The following is a 14158-nucleotide window of genomic DNA, read 5'->3' as shown; positions in this document are numbered from 1 at the left end:
ATAATAAAAATACAAAAGATAGAAATAATTTTTAATTTTTTTTATAGCTTGAATCTACATAGAAAATGTCACAATCTATTAGTGTATATCTTCCTTGAATTCTTGACCATTTATTCCCTATAATTGACATAAATTAAATAATGTTGAAAAATGTTGATTTTGAACATTCCACTTAAGTCAAAAAAGTGGGACACACTATTGTGTTGTCACTCATATAACTTGGCATATCTTGATTTTAATGTCTTTAATATGAATAGAAGTCTAATATCATTTGAGGACATAGGAAGTATCTAGTAGATATTCAAGGACAAAAGACATATATGATAGATTATATATTGAGATCTATTTTGTAATCAAATAACCAATGCCTAGCATGAATCAAGCTCATGAATTTATCAAGCTCATGAATTAATTAAGCTCATGAATTAATTAGGTTATGAATAAATAAATTTTAGTTATTTTTCATTTTTAGTATTCTACGAGGTGTATTGATTAACTACTTTATTTTAGCTATTTTTTAAGGTAGTCCATAGCTGGACCCCCCAATTTTGATTGTGCTAGTTGGTATCAAAGCTAGTGTTTGGAATCATGCAATTCAGATTTAGTTGATTGAAGAGTGAATCTTCTAGCCACGAGCGTTGAGTAGGGATGTCAAATAATGAGTTTGAGAGTGATATATTTGAAGCCTAGATAAAATGTAGAGGGTTCAAATTGGTATTAAGTTGAAGATGATGTGTTGGCCATCAAACAAAGTGTCCTTCATTGAGGAGGTAGTCACAAGTTCTTCACTATCTATATCACCCTTCTCTCATACCTTTTTCTTCATAATAGTTACCCCAAAATGAGACTTACTTGTTACATACTTTAAGACCTACATATCCTCAAAATGCACCATTTTAAACAAATTTAATATCAACTAAAAAACTATTAAATGAGAGCTCAAATTACAAATCCCTCTAACTAAAATAATATTGCAGTAAATGAAAAACTTAATTCTCTCATATTGGTTTATAGATAGTAATAACAACAAATGGGGTTGCAAGCTAAGTAGGTTTAACCTTGAAGGAAACTCAAGCATGTTTGAGTTGGAGTAGTATTGGGATGGGTGACCTCTCGGGAAGGCCCAGGATGGGTGACCTCTCGAGAAGGTCCAATGCTTCACCTCTGTGAGCATCACCTAGATGCAATGTGTGCTAAGTGGACCATTCATTCTCATGAGAGGTGGGTTCTTGTGAACCACTACTCATGAAACATGGGTCAATGAGTTTAACTCGAAAAACTACATAGTTGAATCCTGATAACAATATCATAATTTGACTTGCTATGGAGAATATCTCCTACTTATCAATAATAGTAAACTTTGGGCTTCGTCCCTAGCTCGCCTGATCGTGGATCGCAACTTAAGGCGTGGGTATGCTCCCCATGATCTTGAGTTCGAGTCCCCGGCTGTGTTAACTCTGTGTGTGTTGCTACCTTATGAGCGGGTCGTACACACTGGGGGATTAGTCTCGCTTCGGCGAGGACACCTCCAGATTCCACGATAGTGAATATAAATAATAGTAAACTTTATGAGTCCTTGCTTGTAGCCTTTCACCATAAAGGTCATGGCAAGTGCCCCCTTAACAGTCTTCCACTCTCTCCAAAATGTAAGTAAATGGAAATGTATCTTTTTATAGTTCATGACATTAGACAATCTCTATTTTTGGGTCTATGACTTGCAATATATGGAATTATCTCGTACTCCATACTAGAAACACCTAAATGCGCTATCAAAATGTACATACCTTATCCCTTAAAAATTTGAACTTATGACCTCTCTTTAAAAAAAAATTACAATTTGATTGATTTCGCTTAAAGAAAGAGTTCCAATCAATTGAAAAACACCTTTTATAGCGCATGGGTTTGCTTCTAATGCTTACCTTAATATAAAAGGCTTCAAAATAAAGAAGCATCTCGATACTTTTAACAGCATCTAAATATGGAGTACACGATTTATCAACCCTAAATATCCATTTTGGTAAAATTTCAGAAGCTATGCATACTGGAAAAAACGGATTTCCCCCAAATCCAGCCCTGATTTGGACAGAGAGGATATTGTAAAAAGAAAAAATTGGACCCACCATAGCAAAGATCTCACTGAAAACCAGGAAAATTGAAAGCTGGCGTGGCGTAAGAGGAGTCACAGGTAACAAATACGCGAGTCGGAGAAGATCAAAAACCTCAGATTTGGATTATTTTGGTCGCTTTCCACCTCAAATCGTGGATAGACACAAACACGCAAAAACACGTGCAATCATGTCATTATCAGAACAAAGAAACACAGCCCGCAACGAAATTATTTAGAAAAGTGACAATTTATGTAAATATGTCCACACGCGACTGCCCCTGTGAAAGAGCATGAGAAAATTAGCGTGCAGGAACAATGGAGATCAGCAGCGAAGCAAAAGTGGATTCTTTTACAATAGGGCCGAGTACACTGGTGGGAAGAGCAATTGCTCTGAGAATTCTATTTTGCAGATCTTTTGGAAAAAATTTGCAAGCGCTTTTGATCATTTTATCGTATTATTATCGTAAGTCTGGAAAGTATTTGGCTCCGATTTTTTCTTGGTTGCATCCCAGCAACCCTCAGGTTTGGTTGCCCATGGTTTTATGCGTTGCGATTTTTTTGAAGCGGCACACGGATGTGAAAGCCAAGGCCAGATCGGCATATCGGCGCAAGTTTTGGAGAAATCTGATGCGAAATGCGCTTACATATGACGAGTGGTCACATGCTGCTAAGATGCTGGAGAAAGAGAGCTATTCCATGAAAAATGAGGCGGAGTTTTATGATGAGGAGCTGGTGAAGAATAAGTTCCGGGAGCTTGTGCAGCGGCGGCAGGAAGGAGGCCTGCGGGATATAATATTTTGCCTTAGGGCTGATCTCGTCCGAAACCTCGGGAATATGTGTAATCCACAACTTCATAAGGCCAGATTGCAGGTAGGAAATGTTTGACTCAATCCGAATTGTTTTTACATTTGAAATGTTGAATCTCTTGAAAATTTATAGCTCTTATATTTGTCAAAAAATCGGTGAATATTTGAAGGAAATTTGTTAGTCATGAATTGCCTTCAAATTACTCCAGATTTTCATGCATTTGAGAGGTAACATGCGGATAAAAAAAATTACTCTAGATTTTCATACACTTGAGGGGGAACTTGCGGATAAAAATTTGTCATTTATAATTTCTTCCTTAATCTGCATAAGATTTCACACTTTTTTTTTTTTGCAAAAACTATAAAGTCCCAAAATGTATGCAAAAATGAACTTTTGGATACATGATTCTGAATAAGGCTTATTTCAGCCAGTGAGCCTTTCTTGAATATTGAATTCTTAGCATTTCTTTTAGTAACTGAAATTTCGGCATTTGAATACTATATAGAGATTCATTTCGGTATGAAATTTAACTGCATAGCGTATTTAGTACTGAATTGATGATTTGATTGCCTTTTTTCCTCTAGTAGTCACTTCTTCTGTGAGTCGTGACCTTTCACTCAATGATAATAATCACAATTGGCAAAGGGGCCAGAAAACACACAAGCACCTCTAAATGGTGTTTGTGCCGCAGTGGAGGGGAATTTCATGCCAGAGACATGGCAAAGCTTTATAGCATGCGGTGCCTACTAATTATTTGCTTAAGTTTTTTGTTCATCGAATACACAAATATCAGGTAACTCAAAGAAGACATCGTTTTCTCACAGCTTATATCTTATATATTCAAGATTATATTTTTTGTATATGAAAGTATAATAGCTGCATTATGAAAGACGAAAAAGTAAAACGAACACATTCATTTCCCTAGCATTAAGGTAAACTGTTTGAATTTTTCTAAATTCTGGTTGAAAGATGAACTTTCTCTTATCGTTAGTTATTTCTACAAATTGAGGTGTATACTTTTTTGCCTTAAACAAAACTTTGGTAAATGTTGAAGAAATAATTGTTTTCTGGAATTTGTTTAACAATTGTACAAACATTTGAGATAGTTTTAAAGAGTTTTTCTTATTAATATTCGTTAATTGCATATTCTCCCGGTTTGCTTGAGATTTGAAGTTGTTTTGGACGGAAAATAGCTGAATTTTTAAAAAAGCAATTCATTTTGCAGAAATTAATTTTATCGATTTAATTTTTAACAGTTTTTGACTTTTAGATATAACTAGAGATCAATCTTCCAACATTTTTTTGGAGGAATTTTAACTAGTAACATTATTTGATATTTTTATAAGTTGATTTGCAAGTACTGGTAACTAAGTTTTTTCCTTTCTCTGGTTGCAGGTACCAAAGCTAATTAAAGAATATATAGATGAGATCTCAATGCAGTTGAGGATGGTGTGTAATTGGGATTCAGAGGAATTAGTGCTGGAAGAAAAGCTTGCATTTATGCATGAAACAAGGCATGCCTTTGGCCGGACAGCATTATTGCTCAGTGGGGGTGCTTCTCTAGGGGCCTTTCATGTTGGTGTTGTGAAAACCCTAATAGATAATAGGCTTCTGCCAAGGGTTGTGGCAGGGGCAAGTGTAGGATCGATCATGTGTTCTGTCATTGCCACCCGGACATGGCCAGAATTGCAGAGCTTTTTTGAGGACTCATTGCCCACTCTCAGATTCTTTGATCAGTTGGGTGGCATATTTGCCATTGTTAGAAGGATTCTGACCTTGGGTGCTGTGCATGAGATCAGGCAGTTGCAGAGGTTGTTGAGGACTTTGACATCTAATATGACCTTTCAGGAAGCCTATGATATGACCGGGAGGGTTTTGGGGATTTCTGTGTGTTCTCCCAGGAAGCATGAACCTCCTAGGTGCCTTAATTACCTTACTTCCCCACATGTTGTGATATGGAGTGCAGTAACTGCTTCTTGTGCTTTCCCAGGGCTGTTTCAGGCCCAGCAGCTGATGGCCAAGGATAGGAATGGGGAGCTTGTGCCTTACCATACCCCATTTCAGGTTGGTCCCGAGGAGTCATCATCAGGCATTGGGGTGCGGAAATGGAGAGATGGAAGCCTTGAGAGTGATCTTCCCATGATGCAGCTCAAGGAGCTGTTCAATGTCAACCACTTTATTGTCAGTCAGGCCAATCCTCATATTGCGCCACTGTTGAGACTCAAGGAGCTCATTAGAGCATATGGAGGAGATTTTGCAGCCAAGGTATGTTCGCATTTAGAAAATTTATATGTTGTTTTTTCCCAATTGGCCAATTCCTTAACATTTTTCCAGAAATCAGGATTGCAAATAACTAATAAGCAAATCTTCCCAAAAGCATTAGTCATATTTGTGTTGAAAGGCTTGCTTATCCATTTATTCAGTTTTTCTTTTGACTGAGTAAAATGAATTGTTTTCAGATCAATGTCGTTAAGGTTTGTTTATAAATTATCAAGGTTAGCCAGTGGAAAAGGGATCAATTTTGAGGAATAATTGGCATCCAAGATTCCAAAACCTTTACCTTGTCATAAAAAAGTCCAATTTATCTGCTGTGCAAAGAAGTGGCATAACTCGATGTTAATTTGTGAAACATAGGTTGTGATCTATCTTTCAGTTATGGCTATATGTAGGAGTAGTTTACTTGCTGTTTGCAAATAACCATTATACTTGATTCCTGATCTTTATGTAAGTTAATAACCTCTGTAAATATGCCTTACAGGCAAATCACATACAGGGAAGAGGGGTGATCAATCAACTGTGTGCGCAAAAATATATAAAAAATCAACAAGCAACTATAATCGTAATGTTGTAGCTAGGAGAGGTCATCAGTAGGTGCCAGGCTGATTAGTATCTATGTAATGAAATGAAGCAATTAAATATTCAATTAAATACAATATATATTTCAAAGGAGGGTCCTCAAGGAATCCCATCACTGCATAAACAAAATCATAGTGCATATGAAAGATACCAAGCGGCATAAAACACTTCAAGCACACAGGCAGCTCTAGAGAAAATCACAACAATTTTCCGAAATGCAACTTCTCTGATTAATCAGTTATATATTAGTAGTCATAACAGCAATACCCCAGTTATATATGCCTCTTTTCTGGAATGTTGGGACGTTTTCTAAATAAATTAGTGGGCGAAATGGTCTGAATTGGGCATTTCAATGGAATGCCTAACGTCAAAAGTGTTTCTCTTTTCTGAAAGGCAAATTACAACCAAATGACAAATAAGTAATGAGTAATACTAATCGTTAGTTGTACCACATCAAATCCTAATACAATTTTATGGTGGAATCATTTAATGCTATATTGCACTTTACACACTCCTAAAATTTTAATGATTATCTTCCAACTCATTTTGAATATATGTCTTTTGGCAATGAGTGCTTCTGCCTGATGTAGTCTGAGTTCTTGTATAATTTTCCTTTCTCAAGTGTCTTGTGATGCCTTCTGCATTGTCTCTCCTTCAGATATGAGATGACATCATTTTGGCCATTTTGATGTGTGCATTTTTGCTTGCATATGAAAACATTCTTATTAAAACATTTTGATGGGCTTTGTTTATTTTTGGAAAGATTCAGGTGTTTTGCAGACTAACACAAGACATTGTTAGTATGAAAGGGCATGCAAAGAAATAGTTTCACACTAGTGACTAGATAGCTATCCCTGGTTGCTTCAATTCAAAAACATTTCAATGTTAACCATAGCTCCTTCACACATGGAGTACAACCTCAATCATCTTTATAGACCATCTGACAAACAGAGGGTGTTAGCCAATGCAACACATATTATGCCAATGTGCAATGGGCACTTTGCTGTCATATGTATACATACTCTATTTATGCTCGCTCAGTCTCCTCATACATGGAGTACAACATCAATCATCCTTATACTCCATCTAATTAGCAGCAGCTCACAAGTACTTGCACCATTCATAAGCTGACATTTGACTCCCATCCACAGTATAGTTTCTTGCAATATTTATGCTTCTTTCTTTTCATTCTGGAATCCTTCCATAAAGATGGAAGGTGACATATAAACAACATATTTGCATTTCAAGTATTGTTGTGCATACATTTTAATACACAGCTAAAAAATTAGTCTTATGCACATCATATTACTTCAAATTGATGTCATACAGCCAAGGATGGAACTGCAAAGCAAAGCAGCTTTTCTAGGATGGATTATTAGCAGTTTAAACTTTATTGAGTTTTTTTTCCTAAAAATATAGTTGCCTGGTTAACAATTACAATCAATGTTTGTCTTCAAAAACTATTGAAATTGGATTTGTACCTTATTAAATTTAGACATTTGCAGGCTACTGCATCCTTAAATTTGTTTTCTTATCTTGTACTGTTGTACAGAAACATATTTCCAGCATTTTTTCAAGACACGTTTTGATCTTTGTGTTAATTTTCTATTTCTCAGTGCACCAACATGTTAGCAGCATTTGTTTTTTTCGACAAGCATTCAGGATTTCAGCAGAGTGCATAACAGTACTATGCATGATTAGAAACCAAAACTTTGAACTTTGATTCAGTATTTATCCACCTTGATTTATCAGGTGATCTTGTTCCTCCAAGTTTGGCTATTTAGTAAAGCAGCTTTTACTTGATTGAAGCCTTTGCTAAGTGACACTGGTTTGGATTAGTTTTTTTTTTTTGGCTTGTAATGCAGCCTTCAAGACAGCCTTTGTTTGTTAGAGATTTTTTCTATCTTCACCAGTTCCAACGTTTTAGGGAATGTGTCAATTACATGAATTTGGGTTTGACGCTTTGGACTGTCAGATGAATTAAAAAAAAATTGGTTTGTCTCTTTGTGGGAATGTATTGAAATAATGTCTGTTTGCCAGTTTTCTACTCCCAGAGGTGCATCCCACAAGCCTGGGTGGGACTTGTAAGTGACATTGATTGACACTTTCCAATGCATGTGGGTTAAATATATGAGTGAGCTGACATTGATTATGTGCCTATGTTGAACATTAGTGAGCCAACCCTTACTATTTGGCATCCACAATCTCACAATTCCCTAAGCTCTCTAGATGGAAACAAAAAGATAGTGATTGGCACCATGAGTCTCGACTCTTTTCAACACCTCTTGGCACATGTAAGGTTGGGATTGAGATTGTTCTGTACTAGTCCATACCCCCAACTGGTTTCTTTTTATCTGATTATCACATACATTTGTATGTTGCCGAGGTCCTCATGCTGCAGCTCCTGTTGTGTAATAATTTGAAGAGTAACTTCCATTCTTTTGTATTGAATTTCCTTTATAGTGACACTGGCATTGATTCAAAATTACTTTTTCTGCTATGAATAATGAGACATGCCTTTGAGGATGGCAACTTGTTCAACCTGTGCTAGCTTGGTTTAATTAGGAGCAGGGTTCTGAAGTAAGAAGTTAATTATTGGGATGAATTCTACTTATGCAAATGTTTTCCATTGTGTATAACATAAATTGCAAATAATGGGGCTATAATGAAATTCTGATGATTGTGTTTACAATTCTGAGATTTAAAAAAAATGTCTAATATATTTATATCTTGGAAACATTGGCATCCATTTTTCAGTTTTGATGTGCTCTTTTCTATAAATTTTTCATTGATGTGGTAATTTAGATATTTTTTCTGATTTTTTTTTTCAGCTGGCCCATTTAGCTGAGATGGAGGTTAAGCATAGATGTAATCAATTTCTTGAGCTTGGTTTTCCTTTGGGTGGCATTGCAAAACTTTTCGCTCAGGATTGGGAGGGCGATGTGACTATTGTTATGCCTGCTACTATTGCACAGGTATATCATGTGTGGCTGCAGTTGTTTTACATGATAAAATTTCGTCTCTACTAATATGTAGTTGATACAATTTTTGTTTTCCTTTCAGTTTGCCAAAATCATACAAAATCCATCTCAAGTAGAGCTTCAAAAAGCTATCAATCAAGGGAGACGATGCACTTGGGAAAAGCTGTCTGTAATCAAGGCCAATTGTGGAATTGAACTTGTATTGGATGAGTGTGTTTCTTTTCTGAACCATATGCGCAGGGTTAAGAAAAATGCAGAAAGAGCTGCCTCACAAGTAATGGGGAATTCTATGAGATTTAATGGAGCAAAAAGAATTCCTTCGTGGAATTGCATGGCACGTGAGAGCTCATGGGGCTCACTTGATGAAGATGGTCTTGTGGAAGCTGCAGCTCATCCTGGAGGGCCATGGGGGGGTCCGTCTGGGCAACCATTGAGGTTTTCGCGTAACACTTATGATGGAAGTGACAGTGAAAGTGAAAATATAGAGATTAATACCTCCTGGACAAGAATTGGAGGTCCTTTGATGAGGACAGCATCTGCAACTAAGTTTATTCAGAGTTTTGATGTTGATCCAGAGCTCAACAAACAGTTGAACAGGGAAGATGTTGAGGCTAATGATTCTTCTGAGAATCAGGAAGTGTTAGGATCACAAATCAATTCTTATCTCACTCAGTTATCAAGCCAGGATGCACTTTGTAACAACTGCAATAGTCAACGTAGACAGAATTGGGACAGGTATTCAGACCCCACTGGCAGTCACTCTGTTTTAAATGATAGTGATAGTGATGATCGATATTGTTCATGTTATGAAACAAGGAGCTGGGTTGGTAGAATATCTGGCTCAACATCTAGAATTGCAGTTGCTGAAGGTGACTTGCTTCAACCTGAAAGGAGTCCCAATGGGATTATTTTTAATATTGTAAAGCGAGAGGATGTTGCCCTTGTTAATAGAGACTGTAATGTCGAATGTTATCGAGATGAACATGATGTTTGTATTGATGAATGTAGCCACGTTGATGGCCCAGTTGGGGGGCTTGATGAAGATGACACTGTGACTGCCTCTGAAAGTGGGGATGCAGACAGTGGTTTAGATAATTTTATGGTCACCGGGCAGCATTCTGGGAGTATGAAAAATGTTGATTATGATTGTATGAATGCTATCGGGAACAACCTGGACATAGGAATTTCGATTGGATCATTGGAGATCAGAAATGATACAACAAATCCATCAAATGAAGATACTGGAGAAAGAGCAAGAGAACTGGTACCCTCCAACAAAAATATGCTGGCAGATTTATATGTACATGGGACTCTGGCAGTGGATATTCAACAACCAGAGAATGAGAATATGGTGTTTCAAGGGCTACTAATGACCATGGGTTCTGTTGACAAGTCTACAGAGATACTTAATATAGGAGGCCTTCATTTATCACAAGATGAAATTTGTGCATTCAAGGGAGAGAGTGTGGAGTTCATTGACAAAGTTATTTTACCAACTAATGAAAAGGATGTCAGTTAGTTGACAACTAAATTCTGCTTCCTTTATGGACAGATATTTTTGAGTCCAGGAAACATCTTATACTTGTTCTAATGTGTACATAAGTGTGACATTGTAATCTTTTTCTTGATGCTGCATATGTAAAATCTGTCTTTGGACAGAGCAGCTGCACACCTGCGGGTGTTGATATACCCCACTTGGAAGTTTGAACCCAGGTGTCTGTGTCAAACAAGTTCGATGACCTAGCAACTTTCATTAGAGTCATGCTGTTGGCCTGTAATCCGATTGTCAATTATTTTTTATAAGATCACTCTAGAAAGAGAGCTGGTCCTTTTCTTGTATTGTTTCTCTCTATTTTTTCTCTCCACATGGGGTTGTCAAAAGGTTTATGTTGAAATATCTCCAAAGTTTATTCTTCCTTTTTGAAAAGAGCATGATATTGTATTTTTGAACTACTGCATAAAAAATTATATTATTAGTTTCCTGAATATGGCTGATGCATTTGCTTTGTAAGTGTTAGATCAAAAATTGTATACTTTGCACTATTCATCTTACCTTTCTTAGTTCTAGATTCACTTTTGTATCTACTCCTATAGTCATGTAATAGGTGTCATCCAAAATTTCTCACTGATATGCAATGCACATGTTATCAGACCTTATTTCTGTCCTTGGCCTGCTCTGGAAGTTTGGAGGCTTATTGGCTGAAAGATAGGAGTGCCCCCAAACGCTAGTGTCAAGTGTAAATTTAAATCTTAGCCCCACTAGCTGTTGGAACCCTAAGTCTAAGTACTTCCTTAGTATGTTTTCTAATGAATGCCTAGCTAGGATCTTCCTATCTTGCCATCACTCACTTTGAAGATTCCACTCTCTCTTCACTTTCGATCTACATATTGTTTTGCAAGTTCTAAGTTCCCTATTGGTTCTTCTGCAAATTTGTTTAACAGATCTCCCTTGGCCTCTCACACACCCTTCAAAGCTGAAATTTTCTATTTATCCATCTATTTTTCTGGTCTGGAGTCTTCCATCGATTCCCTTATCCTGATCACCTCTTCCTCAGTCCACTAAATTTTTCTTCTATTGATATTCCCAAAACCCTTGCTTTAGAAATCCTTCCTTCCATTCTTCCTACTTGCTGGTCAGATTTCTGTCTTGGCTTCATCCTTTGCATATCAAGTGACTATTCCATCACCTTACCTCTCCTATATTGCACTTGCACACACTACCATATATTAGATTCCCTCCAATGGTTTCGCTCATAGTTGTAGATCTTTGCACACACCACCTTCAGACCTACTCAGGGATCACACACTCCCTGATTGTACTTGCTTCATGTGGAGTTTGAAATATGCCAAACAAGGGACAGACTAAGGTAGTCTTCCAATAGAGAATTGGAAACCAATGCCAAGATTTTTCAAGTCACAGAGCTTATAAAATTTAGATGAGCAACCTCAGAAAGTTACAGAGTAGTTGAAGCTAAAGACATGAGTGTCTGGCAAGGTTACCAGCCTTCAGGAACTAGATAGCATCATAGCAACATGTAAGAACCAGACACCAGTGTCTGAGCACTAGACACCAGCACCTGGTGTCATACATCAACATCTAGCATTTTCTAGATTCTTCTATAGAAGTCTGAAGAGCTCCAAAATCCACTTTTCAGTTTTCAGCCATTTCTAGCCATACTCAGCCCTCGTTAACCTCAATCATTGAAACAAGGATGTTTTCCAACCCCTTTTGTCAATTTGCTAGTAACCTTGTCCATTCCTAGATTTAGTATTATAGTACTTAGCTTGGCATTTGAAAGTTGCTGTTTTATTTGGATAAAAGTCAGATTAGCTATGTCTTTCAAACAGAATGACAGAAATATAGTATTACACTTATTTTAACTAGGGTTAGACATTTTTATCTTTCACTAAGAAGCAACTCTCCTATTCAAATGTTTCTATAAGGTTGCAACTAATCAAATTTTAAAATGAATGCTATTGGTGACAAGATGATTAAAATAATAAAAAAATTAAGTTCTATAACCATTTTCTTTTCTTTTAGTCATTACTGGATGGACTCATATGGTAATATGTATTAATGCAAGTTAATGTCTACTATCAATTGGCTAGTTAGATGACTGCTGGACCTAGATAGGGTAGCACAGATATAACATCTTTAGTTGAAAAGAGGATTATACATGGTGACCGATTGCTACTCTGATGAATCTAAAAGGGTTGTTAGCCTTGGGGGTTCTTTACGCTGTTGATCAAGATTAATCCAAGACTTTGAGTCCAAGTAGCTAAGCCAGATATGTAAATCCGTGTAGCAACCATGCATTGTTCAGGATGGGAACCAAAGATGATTTTGACTGAAATCTCAACAAGCCTTTGCGTCCTTAGCTAATGGCTAGTATCTCAGGAGTGCTTAATGGATTGGGCTCCTGAGTATTCAAGGTCACTAGCTCTAGATTGTTGTTGTGAATACAGGTCTGGAGTTATAATCCTCTAATTATTCTGGGCATATGATGCCACCTGTTCATATATAATGGGAAGCAAGACCGAATGCAATATCTAGTCGCATGACTTAATATGCTAGCAAGTAAGGCTAATACGTGGCTAGTATACTACTATTGATGTAAGTTGCATCTTTAAAGGGGAAAATATAGCTTTCATATTAGGCTTATTTCATCAAGCATGATTGTTTTACCAATACCATGAGGAGGGTTGCAAATTCTTACCAAAACGTAATTCAACACTCTGTTGACCTAGCGAGCTAATCAATTTGGTTATATGTGGATATTATTGAAAATATTTTTTTGGTTTAAACTCTGGCTACAGAACAAGATTTGTCTATTTTTTGTTGGGATTTAATCAGGTAAGGTGCGTCTTCTAGCTCACAAGGCTGATTGAGCCATGATTGTGTTAGATATGAATGATAGTCTTTTCTCCTGTTGTGAAAATGAGCCCTTTGGTGAAACTTGGATAATCCAAGCCTGTAAGAGGAAGTCAAAATGAGCTTAGTGACCACATGTTTAACTCGTAAATAATAACCATAATCTTGAATTGAGCCTAATGAATAGGATAAAGTAAACAAGTGGGCGACGAAGGCAAGCCATCACGAACTGGAAGGCTTACAGAATAGGGATTGACCCTCCTTCCAAACTTTAGAGCTATACTTAAAAGTACTCACATTTGATGAACTAAATTTGCCATATATTGTATCTATCAATTTTGAAAATTGATGTTAACATTTACATTTTATTCTTCATTCGCATCTTAATGCGATCCTTTTTTATGGCTAGGGCCTAGATGCAACGCTATCCGAACTGGCATGAGATTTGTTGAATCATGCATCTTTGTGAATTTTACTTGGATTGCCTTGCATTTTTCTTTTCGTCATCTTTCTATGGTTGATGTTATATGTACAATATTTTATATTCAAAAATTGAAGATTTTTTCTGTATCGATGAGCCCTTACATAATTTGGGAAGAATGTAAAATAGTGAAGTTTTTTCTGTATTGATGAGCCTTTACATAATTTGGGAAGAATGAGCCCTTACATAATTTGGGAAGAATGAGCCCTGTTATCCTACTGTTAGAAATTATTTACATTGCTGGTTTGATTTTCAATTAAATGAGTTTTAAAAATTTTCTAAAATTTGGATAACTTATTCTGGTTGCACAATGATTGCCTGTGTGTTTGAGCTCAGTGAAGAACTATTTTGCATTACGTTAGGCATCTGAACGCTTGTTTGTTACCTAACTCACTCACCATTCAAATTGGGTATCTGATTGGCACAAATAATTCTGAGAATGAGGATTTTGATGCCTGCCTGTCATGATATAACAATCTTATTTTGATGATTGATGTAATTTCTTCCTAAATTACCATTAGAAATTAGGTAATCAACATAAGATTCTATTGTGG

General features: G+C 36.6%; 1 protein-coding gene across 2 annotated transcripts; it reads left to right on the top strand.

Annotated features, from left to right (window-relative positions):
- The first annotated feature begins 1978 nt into the window (after positions 1–1978).
- Positions 1979–10590, top strand: LOC131041366 (triacylglycerol lipase SDP1). 2 transcript variants are annotated; one of them, XM_057974414.2, is made up of 4 exons: positions 1979–2977; positions 4310–5179; positions 8602–8745; positions 8834–10590. In XM_057974414.2, exons 1-4 carry the CDS (start codon positions 2423–2425, stop codon positions 10268–10270), a joined length of 3006 nt encoding a protein of 1001 aa, XP_057830397.2. In that variant the 5' UTR covers positions 1979–2422; the 3' UTR covers positions 10271–10590. The 2 variants fall into 2 exon arrangements, with proteins under 2 accessions (XP_057830397.2, XP_057830403.2); XM_057974420.2 differs by lacking the exon at positions 1979–2977 and adding an exon at positions 3556–3707.
- Positions 10591–14158: the final 3568 nt, after the last annotated feature.

This window comes from Cryptomeria japonica, chromosome 11 (genome assembly GCF_030272615.1).
Source record: "Cryptomeria japonica chromosome 11, Sugi_1.0, whole genome shotgun sequence".
NCBI classification, from domain to species: Eukaryota; Viridiplantae; Streptophyta; class Pinopsida; order Cupressales; family Cupressaceae; genus Cryptomeria; species Cryptomeria japonica.
This window is presented reverse-complemented; position numbering and strand designations above follow the sequence as displayed.

Bases quoted from the DNA above. Each gene is read 5' to 3' on its own strand.
- LOC131041366 (XM_057974414.2), top strand. From the start codon at position 2,423: ATGGAGATCAGCAGCGAAGCAAAAGTGGATTCTTTTACAATAGGGCCG. The intron at 5,180-8,601 runs GTATGTTCGCAT...TTTTTTTTTCAG, and splicing joins GAGGAGATTTTGCAGCCAAG to CTGGCCCATTTAGCTGAGAT. The intron at 8,746-8,833 runs GTATATCATGTG...TTTTCCTTTCAG, and splicing joins TGCCTGCTACTATTGCACAG to TTTGCCAAAATCATACAAAA.